Below are 13,352 nucleotides of genomic sequence, written 5' to 3' on the forward strand. Positions count from 1 at the left end.
AGACATGATCTGACTTAAGAATGAAAAGAATCTCTCTGGTGACTCTGTTGAGAATAGACTACAGGGCGTCAAGAGTAGGGACATGGAGACTGGTTGGGAGGCTACTGCAGCCATCCTAGCAAGAGGTGATGGTGGCTTAAACCAGGAAAATAACAGTGAAGTAAGTGAGAAGTGATTAGATTTTGAATGTATTTTAAATATGTGTTTTAAAAAATCATTTGGGTCTCCCAACAGATTGGAAGGGGAGTATGAGAAAATAAGCATGGTCAAGGATGCCTTCAGGGCATTTGGGTTGATCAACTACAAGTATAGACTTGCCATCAGCTGAGATGCCAAAAGGCTTGACCTTGACAGGGCAGTTTGGAGAGGAAGATCAGTCAGTTTGGGAACAGGTTGAGTTTGAGATGTCTTTTCCCTTCCCAATGAAGATGTTGCATACCCATAACTCATAGTCTACAGTTTTCAGTTTATTTCTTTAAAAGGGATCAAGAATGAAAGAAAATTGTGAAATAACCTGAGTATAGAATCCCTCTAATTTTATTTTTCAAGCCTTAGGCCTTACTTTCACACAATTTGACAATAACTAATCTTGATTGTCAAACCTAAATATTTCAAATTATTTCCTCAGAAATAACTCTCTCAGGACATTCATATAAGTATACATAATATTTCATTAAAAATAAGTACAATCATCAGCATAAATAGAATGAATGAGTTTGGGAACAGATATGACCTACTCCTGGTGAACAACTGGCTGGTGTGAGCCTAAGTGCACAAGCAGTGTAGGGCACAGTATTTAGGGTGTGGAAATTTGCAGTCCAGTAAGTTTTATAGAAAGACTGGAGCATTTCAATTAATCCAGTGAGTCATTAGCTGTCATCAATTAAAAGAGTTTCTATTATGCTATAAAATTTCCTTAAAAAGAGATTGCACCATATTACTCTCCAGTTAACAGTGTTGAGAGTATCAAATTTTTTCATCTTCTGCTGGGCTGGAAACATCTCATTTTTAAATTTGTATGTCTTTAATTGTGGATGAAGTTGGCATTTTTCATATGCTCACTGGATATTTGTATTTGACTACTTTGTACAAATTACATCTAGGATATATCTGAGTCTATTGCATTTGTTACATGGGCAATTTAGGATCAGTTCATTTTTGAAAAGTTCATTTGCACAGTTGGTATCTTTAGTATTGATTGATTATAATTAATAGTAACTCAATTGTCATTTGCTCTTTTTTGCTTTTTTTAAAGGAATTATTTGGAACTTGTGGCAAAATCCATTCAAGATTGGATCGTAAAAGAAGAAGCCATATATCAGGAATCTAAAATGGCTGAGGAAATCGCTAGGACGAAGGCTGAGCTGGAATTGAAATCTGCTGGTGCCAAAATCACTTCTCCTGGCAAAATTAATGCTGTTAAAAAATCTAAAAGTAAGTAACTGGTTGAACTTACATGTAAAGTTCAAAGACATCCTCCTATTTGTTAATGTAATCAAGACTGGATACTTAAATATTAAAAAGAGTTGCCTATAAATTTCTGTGACTCTTTACTTTCTCTAAAAAATAGAATAGCTGCATTCCAAATATGATGAGGTTGATGATGGGATAATGGAATATTTGTCTTATATTGATGCCACTTCCCGCCAGACCTAGAATATTCGATCTGTCCTGCAGATTAAATGTAACGTTAGGGAAATGCCAGATGTCTTTATTTTGGCAGGGTTGATAGGTTCAGCTATCTAGGATTTATTGATAATATATGAGGCAAATTCAGAGTCAGTATCTCTCCATTAGAATACTTATAGATTCCAAAACTGAGATTAAAACAAGACCTTTCTTAGAAGAGCAAGTAGAAGAGTCCCAAGACTAATTGGGGGTAGGAACCTAAAAATAAAGGGAAAAAGGATTCTTGGGGGCTTTTGACAGGCACTTGACAGGATTTGGGATCAATACATACAATTATTTTTGTTCATTTCCATGGTTTTGATGTTGTTGGGGAAGGGAAAGAGGGTGAAAAAAAAAAAGAGGAAGGATACTTGATAAAGAAGTAAAGCAATGAGGGAACTTGTCTGGAAAATAGGGATATCTCACTAGGTTCATGATAGGTAATGTTTTCCATGTTAATAACATTCATTATCTCTGATAGCAAAAGTTGAGAGTGATTTCTCGTAAAAAAGCAAAGCTATGTATTTTCCAAAGATTTTGCAACTTCTGTAAATTACCAAAGGAATTTGTGCCGGCTTGATTTTTAAAATAAAAATTAGAGGGGCGCCTGGGTGGCTCAGTCGTTAAGCGTCTGCCTTCGGCTCAGGTCATGGTCCCAGGGTCCTGGGATCGAGCCCCGCATCGGGCTCCCTGCTCCGCGGGAAGCCTGCTTCTCCCTCTCCCACTCGCCCTGCTTGTGTTCCCTCTCTCGCTCTATCTCTGTCTGTCAAATAAATAAATAAAATCTTTAAAAAATAAATAAATTAATAAAATAAAATAAAATAAAAATTAGAAAGCCAAGTTGGTAATGAATCAGTCACCATCCACCAAAATGCTTATATAATCAATCCATCCATCAGCCTGGGCTTCCTCCTGATAGTGCCTGGAATGATGGATGGGGAGTGTATAAAAAAGAGAGGTAGGGCCACCCTCTCACAATAGAGTCTAGGGCCACACTTGTCTATGAGCAGGAAAAATTGTGGGTTGACTGCCTTTTCTTTATTCTGCTTCTGAACAGAATCAAAAGCTTAATTACCATCTAGATGCCTGGGGGAAATCCAGATAATGGTCAGTTTGGGATGGGAACACACTTGGTAGGTATTGCATTCAGTTTGAGACCTTTTAAGTCAGGAAAATTGAAAATCTTCAAAATGGAACGACTATAATGGCAAGAGCAGGGCTTCAATATAAGTTAGATTTGTTCTGTGTGGTCTTTTAAGGGGTTAAACTAGGATTAATTAGGTTAAAGCTGTAGGGAGAGAGAGACCACTTCAATTAAAGCTTCAAGGTGGCAACACAGTGAGGATGGAATGCACTGCTTCCACCAACAACAAGGATGAGGACAATGGTGACTTCCTCATCTCTGGAGGAGCTCAGTTCCACTTCAGACATCCACTCTGGAGACAGCGAGAAAGAGTGAGGAATGAATGAATGGAGAGTTGGACTTGATAGCCTTTAAGATCCCCTATAATCCAGGGCACCTGGGTGGCTCAGATGGTTAAGCGTCTGCCTTCTGCTCAGGTCATGATCCCAGGATCCTGGGATCGAGTCCTGCATCAGGCTCCCTGCTAGGCGGGGAGCCCGCTTCTCTCTCTGCCTCTGCCTCTCTGTCTCTCTGACTCTCATGAATAAATAAATAAAACATTTAAAAACAAAAACAAAAACACCATTCTTAAGATCCTCTATAATCCAGAAATTTGGTACTTCTATGAAACTTTGTTGTAGAGAGTTACTAAGAAGTTTAATTTTCTCTGGTTATAGGTAACAAAGGAATGAGCAAAACAGAGATAGTGGATCAAGAAAAAGAAAAAGAGAAGGAAATCAAGATTCCTTTCATTTTAGAAGGCTCTCTCAAGGTAATTCAAGGAAAGGCAAATGACACTGAATCATTACAAATTCAAATTTATTGTGTGGTAGAGGGTTGGTGTGGTGTAACAGAAGTGATCTTTTTAACTAAACTCTCAGAAATAATTGAATCTGCAATGAAAAAGCAGTCTCTCCACCGATCTGTCTCCTTCTCCAGGTGATAAACCTTTAAAGGACTCTTTGTCATTCATTTTTATACAACCAAAATCCAGGGCAGTGCCTTGTTCATACTTAGTATACTGTCTGTTTCTGTTGCAGGTGTTTGGTTTTTGTTTCCAATTTTTAATCGGAATTTTAATTACAAAATTGATATATGGCTTATAATAAATCAAAATTACTTTGGTTCTTCTAAGCCCCTGAAAATAAGAAATAATAACGATTTGGTATGCTCTTTACTCATACATGCAAGCATGCACAAATATAAAAAAGGTCTTCATTTGTTTGGTTTTGATTTAGATTGGTATTTTTTTTTTCTACTCTGCTACATACCTTTTTTTCTTAGCAACATATCATGACTATCACTTCCAGATAATATCTAGAGATCTAACTTATTTTCATAGCAATATTATTAGTCTATAATTTGGATATATGTAAAGTATTAAACAATTTCCTTATTAATAAGTGTCATTTATGTTTCTATTTATACAGAAATATTTTACTTTTATGTAGTCAGATCAATCATTTTTGGCCAAAATTTGAAAGACATAATACCACATTTTGGCAAGGATGTGAAGCAAATTGAATTCTCATACACTGCTGATTGAAATATAAGTGGGCACTTCTACTTTGGAAAACTGGACGTACCTATTAAAATCAAGCATACAATTTCTTTTTAACCTAATAATTCCACTCCTGGGTATATACCTAATAAAAATGCATGCATGTATACACCAAGACACATGGACAAAGTTGTTCTTGCAGCATTATTTTTTAATTCTCCCAAACTAGAAACATTCAAATATTCATCAGTGGAGTGCCTAGTATGGTTCAGCCATACAATGAAATACTGGTGAAGCTTTGGGAATGAATGACCAACAGCTACACCCAGAAATATGGATGAATCTCACAAACATCATATTGAGCACAAGAAAAGAGAATGAAACGAATATATCCATTATGTATGGTTTCATTTACATAAAGCTTAAAAACACACAAAACTAAGCTGAAGTATTGCAAATTAGCATAATGGCTGCCTTTAGGACAGTAGAAATAGGAAGTGATCGGAAAGAAGCCTGAGGAGGGCTTCAGAGGAGTGGGAAATAGCCTGTTTCTTGACCTGGTGGTGGTTACAGGAGCATTTACTTGGTGATAATTCATTCAGCTATTCAGTTAGGATTTATGCTGTTTTTGTATGCATGTTATAGCTTCTCCAAAAAAAATTTTTTTTTAAATCTGTCATTCTTTTTATGGTTTCAGGGCTTATAACAGAATGATTCCACCTTGATTTTACATCAATTTTCCTGTACTCTCTTAGAATATTTTCATGATATATTTTTTTATATTTAGATATCAAATCTACCTGAAATTCATTTTTTATAGTATAATGAAAGGGGTTTTTTCTTTGCCCACATGGATCGTCATTTTACTAGTACCACTTTATTAAATGTAACATTAATCACCTCCCCACACACCACAACTGAATTGGAATGTTGACTATATAACATAATAGGTACTTATTTATTTATTTTTATTTTTGTGACTTACTTATTTTATACATGGAAATTTGTACCTCTTAAACCCCTTCACCCATTTATTTTTTTGGATCCATTTTTTAATGCTGTATTCTGTTTCAGTCACCTTCTTAATTGTTCCTTTGCAAGCACCATACTATTTTAATTATAATAGCTTTGTTGTAAGCTTAAATATCAGGTAGGCAAGAGCTGACTTCCACACTCCCATCAGTATGCAGTAAACCTCAAAACAATGTAGGTTTATATTGGTGAGCCTCCCTGGCTTCTTGGTCTTAATGGTAAAAATAATTACATGCCAAATCTTTAAGTTTATTATTTGTTGCTGCTTAATTTTATTAAATTTTTAAAATGTATGTTGGTTTTCCTCCTTTATTTTATTGATATATTGAATTATGGAGATTTATTTAATAATATGAATAAACTTTGCATTTTTAAAACAAACTCCTCTTCAATATTTCCTAAAATTTTGTCCTCATCCCACATAATGACATATTTATAATTGCCTAGGGGTCTCTGGGGAGAAGAGAGACTTAAAATACAGATACTTTTACTCCATCTTAATTGCATCTTCTTGAGTAGAATTTAGGAATTTTAATTTTTAATAAGCTCCTAGAACCACTTTTATGCACATTATAGATTAAGAATTATAACACATTTTTTTCATGGTATGTTATTATTTTACTAAACAACTGGGTTTGGTCTGATACTATTTTATCTAGATTTTTTGTGTCCATGATAAATGAAATTAGTCTATAGACTTTCACGTTGTTATTAACAAGAATCAGTATTAAGGTTAGTTTGCCTTGAAAATAAATTAAGGAAGGGTTTTTACTTGGAGGAGGGAAGATGGCAGAAAGAGTAGGGGACCGTAGTTTCATCTGGTCCCTTGAATTCAGCTAGATATCTATCAAATTATTCTGAACACCTGTGAATTCAACCTGAGATCTAAGAAAAGAATTGCTGCAATTCAGCAAATAGAAAATTGACCACTTTCTGCAAGGTAGGAGGTGTGGAGAAGTGAATCTAAGGGGATATATTGGAAGACAAACCACAGGGAGAGGGAGCCTCTGTAAGCCAGCTACTGGAAAGTGATATAGCAATGGAGTACAAAACTGGAACTCTTAAAAGTCTGCTCCAGTGAGGGATGCCACTGCCTGAAAGATGCTCAGGTGGTGAAGGAGAGCAGAATCCTAGGTGGGACAGTGTGGTCTCAGGATCCCCACGGTCACAGAAAGAATGGGGGTGCCCGAGTGTGGCAAAGTTCCCAAGCATTGGAGCAGGGAAGCAGACTACATTCAGTGAGCCTGGGAGTGGGCTCTCAGCTCAGTGTTGCCATAACTGTGAACCCCAGCACAACTGGGCAACCACTCTCCAAGGAGGGGCCCAACAAGTGGCAGAACCTCTATGAGGACCCTTTGGCAGCCTGGTGAAGTCTCTATATAGACACCCTTCTCAGATTGTTTGTAAGTGCACAAAATAAAAAGAAAAATTACAAAGGAAACCAATTATGTTGAAATACAATTTTTTTTTTGATTGTGCAGCCTTTATTGGACATTGATCTTTCAGCAAAGTGCAGTTACATTTTCCATTAATTTACAGTAACACAGTTTAACTTTGATACCCTAGACTGTTGACCCAGGTGAGATGTAATGCTAAATACTTGTTTAGGTTAAGATGCCCTCAAACATCATTACTGTCTGAATGGTAAGTGCTGAAAAAAAGATACCCGATCTACCAGCTTTAGGATACAGTTTCTGTTATCTGCATTAGCTTTTAAATGAAATGAAACCAAGATCCTGTCTTGATGTCACCCCACCCATTTAAACATCATTCATTCTTTAATAGAATTAAGAGATACTTCATGAAGCATTATAGATGTTCTTGCTTAGAGTTTTGAGTGAATATAAATGACAAGAAATAAAATGTACATTGTAAAAGAAATATGTATGGCTTTTAATAATTAAAAATGTTTCGTTTTTTTACTGAAGTCAACAATTAGCAAAATCTTAGTGACCAAATATGTGTGATAAAAGAAATAGCTATTTGTCATTTTGGTATGATAAGACATTAGCACTGAGAAACTAGGAGCAGCATGGATGTGCACAGGATCAGGCAAGCACAGTGACCCTCCTCCTCCACCCAGGAGGATTGGTGCAGGTTTGCACCTTAGGAGTCTTCAGAGTTTGGCACACACAAAAGTAACTGAGTACTTTTTCCTGAGGGCGAACTGAAGTGTAGGGGCCATGATAATTCAGCTCTGAGGCTGGAGATTGGGTGGCTGCCATTTTTTTTTCCATCCTCTAAAGCTGAGGGGAAAGCCTTCAGGGAACAAAAGCTACATAGAGCAATCTGATGCAGCTTACACTGAGCCTGGCCCCCTGGCAAGGGGCAGTGCAACTCTACCCAGGCAAAGACACCGGAGAATCAAAGACCCCACCTGCAGAAGACCAGCAGGAATATCAGGCTAATACCAAGTTTATGGATCACACAGAATGGAAATCTCCTGTACTAGGGGAAAATAGTATATAGAATTCGAGGTTTCATCTCATGATTCTTTAGTCATTCAATTTAAAATTCTTTTTCTTTTTTTTTTTCCTGTCCAACTAGTTTCTTATTTTATCAACTCTTTTTTAAGTCTTTTCTAAATTTTCAGTTTTACATTTATAATTTATATTCTTCATTTTTTGCTTCCTTTCACTATTCAATTTTATTTATATATATGTTTTTATATATATATTTATATGAGTTATTTATATATATGAGATATATATGTGAGTTATTTATATATAATATATATTTATATTAATATATAATATAAATATATATATATTTATATATAAAAATATATATATGAGTTTTTCTTTCTTTACAATTTTGGGATTTAGTGTCTTCTAATAGACCAAAATACACCTAGGACCAACTGGATCACTCCGTTTTGTCCACCTGTGAGATTATATTCTTTCTTATATCCTTTTTTTTTTTTTGGTTTCCTATCTCTTTGGATTTGTCTAGTGTATATTTCGCTGGGGTCATGGCTAATATTTTTTATTTTGTTCACTCATTCATATATTCTTCTCTGGACAAAATAACTAGAAAGCAAAGTTCACAAAAAAAGAAAGAACCAAAGGTAATACTCTCTGCCATAGATTTAATTGATATGGATATAATTAAGATGTCAGAACTAGAATTCAAAATGATTATAAAGATACTAGCTGGACTTGAAAAAAGCATAACTAGAGAATCCCTTACTACAGAAATAAGAGAACTAAAATCTAATCAGGCCAAAATTAAAAATGCTTTAACTAAGATGCACTCTAAAGTGGACACTCTTAACAGCTAGGGTAAATGTGGCAGAAAAGAGATTCAGTGATATAGAAGACAAAATGATGGAAAGTAAGGAAACTGAGGAAAAGAGAGAAAAACAACTACTAGATCATGAAGGGAGCATTTGAGAAATGAGTGATACCATAAAGCAAAAAATACTAGAATTATTGGGGTCCAAGAGTAAGAGGAATGAGAGAGAGAGAGGGACAGAAGGTATATTTGAGCAAACCATAGCTGAGAACTTCCCTAATCTGAGAAAGAAAACAAGCATTCAAGTCCAAGAGGCACAGAAAACCCCCCTCAAAATCAATAAAAATAAATCAACACCCTGACATATTATAGTAAAGCTTGTAAATGTCAGAGATAAAGAGAAAATCCTGAAAGCAGCTCAAAACAAGAGGTCCTTAACATACAAGGGTAGAAACATTAGACTGCCAGCAGACCTCTCCACAGAGACCTGGTAGGCCAAAAAGAACTGGCATGACATACTCAGGGTACTAAATGAGAAAAATATGCAGCCAAGAATAGTTTATCCAGCTAGTATGTCATTCAAAATAGAAAGACTGATAAAAATCTTCCAGGACAAACAGAAACTAAAAGAATTTGTGATCACCAAACCCCCTACAAGAAATATGAAAGGGGATCCTCTAAACAAAGAGAGAACCCAAAAGTAACATAGACCAGAAAGGAACAGAGACAATATACAGTAACAGTTCCTTTTCAAGTAATACAATGGCACTAAATTCATATCTTTCAATAAGTAATCTGAATGTAAATGGGCTAAATGCCCCAATCGAAAGACACAGGGTATCAGATTTGATAAAAAAGCAAGACCCATCCATATGGTGTCTAAAAGAGATTCATTTTAGATCCAAAGACACCTCCAGATTGAAAGTGAAGGAGTGGAGAACCATTTATCATGCTAATGGACATCAAAAGAAAGGTGGGCTAGCAATCCTTATATCAGACAAATTAGATTTCAAACCAAAGACTGTAGTAAGGGATGAAGAGGGACACTATATCATACTTAAAGGGTCTATTCAACAAGAAGATTTAACAATTATAAATATTTATGCTCCTAACTTGGCAGAAGCCAGTTATATAAGCCAATTAATAATAAAATTAAAGAAACCCTGATAATAATAAAATAATAGTAGGGGACTTTAACACCACACTCACTGCAATGGACAGATCATCTAAGCAGAAGATCAACAAGGAAAAAGGGCTTTGAATAACACACTGGACCAGATGGACTTCAGAGATACATTCAGAACATTCCATCCGAAAGCAACAGAATAAACATTCTTTTTGAGTGACCATGGAACATTCTCCAGAATAGGTCCCATACTGGGTCACAAATCAGGTCTCAACTGGTACCAAAAGATTGGGATAATTCCCTGCATATTTTCAGACTACAATACTTTGAAACTGGAACTCAACCACAACAGGAAATATGGAAAGAACTCAAATCCATGGAGGCTAAAGAGCATCCTACTAAAGAATGAATGGGTCAACCAGGAAATTAAAGAAGAATTTTAAAAATTCATAAAAACAAATGAAAATGGAAACACAACTGTTCAAATCTTTGGGATGCAGCAGAGGCAGTCCTAAGAGGGAAATACATAGCAATACAAGACTTTCTCAAAAAACAAGAAAGGTCTCAAATACACAACCCCACCTTACATCTAAAGGAGCTGGAGAAAGAACAGCAAATAAAGCCTAAACCCAGCAGGGTATGAGAAATAATAAAGATCAGAGCAGAAATCAATGAAATAGAATCCAGAAGAACAGTAGAACAGATCAATGAAACTAGGAAATGGTTCTTTGAAAGGATTGATAAGATAGATAAAACCCTGGCCAGACTTATCAAAAAGAAAAGAGAAAGGACCCAAATTAATAAAATCATGTATGAAAGAGGAGAGATCACAACAAACACCACAGAAATACAAACAATTATGACAACATATTATGAGTAAATATATGCCAACAAATTAGGCAATCTGGAAGAAATGGATGCATTCCTGGAGACATATAAACTACCAAAACTGAAACAGGAAGAAATAGAAAACCTGAACAGACCCACAACCAGCAAGGAAATTGAAGCTGTAATCAAAAATCTCTCAACAAACAAGAGTGCAGGGCCGGATGGCTTCCCAGGGGAATTCTACCAAACATTTCAAGAAGAATTAATACCTATTCTTCTGAAGCTCTTTCAAAAAACTAGAAATGGGTGGAAAATTTCCAAACTCATTCTCTGAGGCCAGCATTACCTTGATCCCAAAACCAGACAAAGACCCCACAAAAAGGAGAATTACAGACCAATATCCCTGATGAGCATGGATGCCAAAATTCTCACCAAGATACTAGCTAATAGGATCCAACAGTACATGAAAAGGATTATTCACCATGACCAAGTAGGATTTATTCCTGGGCTGCAAGGGTGGTTCAACATCTGCAAATCAATCAATGTGATACACTACAGAAATAAAGGACAAGAAGCATATGATCCTCTCAATAGATGCAGAAAAAGCATTTGACAAAGTACAGCATTCTTTCTTCATTAAAACTCTTCATAATGTAGGGATAGAGGGTACATACCTCAATATCATAAAAGCCATCTATGAAAAGCCCACAGTGAATACCATTCTCAATGGGGAAAAACTGAGAGCTTTTCCCCTAAGCTCAGGAACCCAACAGGGATGCCCACTCTCACCATTGCTGTTCAACATAATACTAGAAGTCCTAGCATCGGCAATCAGACAACAAAAAGAAAAGGTATTCAAATTGGCAAAGAAGAAGTCAAACTCTCACTCTTTGAAGATGAATGATACTTTATGTGGAAAACCCAGAAGACTCCACCCCAAAATTGCTAGAACTCATACAGGAATTCAGCAAAGTGGCAGGATATAAAATCAATACACAAAAATCAGTGGCATTTCTATACGCAAACAATGAGACAGAAGAAAGAGAAATTAAGGAGTCGATCCCATTTATAATTGCACCAAAAACTATATGATACCGAGGAATAAACCTAACCAAAGAGGTAAAGGATCTGTACTTTGAAAACTACAGAACACTTACGAAAAAATTGAGGAAGACACAAAGAAATAGAAAAACATTCCATGCTCATGGAATGGAAGAATAAATATTGTTAAAATGTCTGTGCTACCCAGAGCAATCTATACATCCAATACAATCCCTATCAAAATAACACCATTTTTCACAGAACTGGAACAAATAATCCTAAAATTTGTATGGAACCAAAAAAGACCCTGAATAGCCAGAAGAATGTTGAAAAAGAAAACCAAAGCTTGTGGTATCACAGTCCCGGACTTCAAGCTCTATTACCAAGCTGTAATCAAGATAGTATGACACTGGTACAAAAACAGACACATAGATCAATGGAACAGAATAGAGAGCCCAGAAATGGACCCTCAACTCTATGGTCAACTAATTTTTGACAAACCAGGAAAGAATATCCAATGCAAAAAATACAGTCTCTTCAACAAATCGTGTTGGGAAAATTGGATAGCCACATGCAGAAGAATGAAACTGGAACATTTCCTTATGCCATACACAAAAATAGACTCAAAATGAATGAAAGACCTAAATGTGAGACACGAATCCATTAAAATCCTAGAGAAGAACACAGGCAGCAACCTCTTTGACCTCGGCCAGAGCAACTTCTTGCTAGAATCTTCTGCAAAGGCAAGGGAAACAAAAGTAAAAATGAACTATTTGGACTTCATCAAGATAAGAAGCTTTTGCATAGCAAAGGAAAGAGTCAACAAAATAAAAGGCAACTGACAGAATGGGAGAAGATATTTGCAAATGACATATCAGGTAAAGGGCTAGTATCCAAGATCTATAAAGAACTTATCAAACTCAACACCCAAAGAACAAATGATCCAATCAAGAAATGGGCAGAAGACATGAACAGACATTTCTCCAAAGAAGACATCCAAATGGCCAACAGACACTTGAAAAAATGCTCAACGTCACTTGGCATCAGGGAAATCCAAATCAAAACCTCAATGAGATACCACCTCACACCAGTGAGAATGGCTAAAATGAACAAGTCAGGAAAGGACAGATGTTGGTGAGGATGGGGAGATAGGGGAACCCTCTCACACTGTTGGTGGGAATGCAAGCTGGTGCAGCCACTCTGGAAAACAGTCTGGAGGTTCCTCAAAAAGTTGAAAATAGAGTTACCCTATGACCCAGCAATCTCACTACTGGCTCTTTGCCCCAAAGATACAAATGTAGTGATCCGAAGGGGCACTTGCATCCCAATGTTTATAGCAACAATGCCCACTATAGCCAAACTATGGAAAGAGCCCAGATGTCCATCAACAGATGAATGGATAAAGAAGATGTGGTATATACATACAATTGAATATTATTCAGCCATCAGAAAGGATGTAATCTTACCATTTACATTGATATGGATGGAACTAGGAGGTATTATGTTGACAGAATTAAGTCAATCAGAGAAAGACAATTATCACATGGTTTCACTTATATGAGGAATATAAGAAACAGTGCAGAGGATCATAGAGGATTGGAAGGAAAAACAAATGGGAAGAAATCAGAGAGGGAGACAAACAATGAGAGACTCTAAACTATGGGAAAGAAACTGAAGGTTGCTGGAGGGGAGGTGAGTGGGGGGATGGAGTAACTGGGTGATGGGTATTAAGGAGGACATATGATGTGATGAGCACTGGGTGTTATATGCAACTGATGAATTACTGAATTCTACATCTG

General features: G+C 36.2%; 1 protein-coding gene across 4 annotated transcripts in view; it reads left to right on the forward strand.

Annotated features, from left to right (window-relative positions):
* Nucleotides 1-13,352, forward strand: part of SPAG17 (sperm associated antigen 17) — a 233,117-nt gene that overhangs the window by 111,774 nt on the left and 107,991 nt on the right. For all 4 annotated transcript variants that reach the window (XM_064588562.1, XM_064588560.1, XM_064588559.1 and 1 more), the window contains 2 exons: nt 1,256-1,434; nt 3,469-3,563. In XM_064588562.1, coding sequence (XP_064444632.1) covers nt 1,256-1,434; nt 3,469-3,563 — 274 coding nt within the window. The remainder of the gene's footprint in view (nt 1-1,255; nt 1,435-3,468; nt 3,564-13,352) is intronic.

This window comes from Mirounga angustirostris, unplaced genomic scaffold (genome assembly GCF_029215605.1).
Source record: "Mirounga angustirostris isolate CCGP_5_RB_7025 unplaced genomic scaffold, mMirAng1.0.hap1 SCAF_4, whole genome shotgun sequence".
Lineage (NCBI taxonomy): Eukaryota > Metazoa > Chordata > Mammalia > Carnivora > Phocidae > Mirounga > Mirounga angustirostris.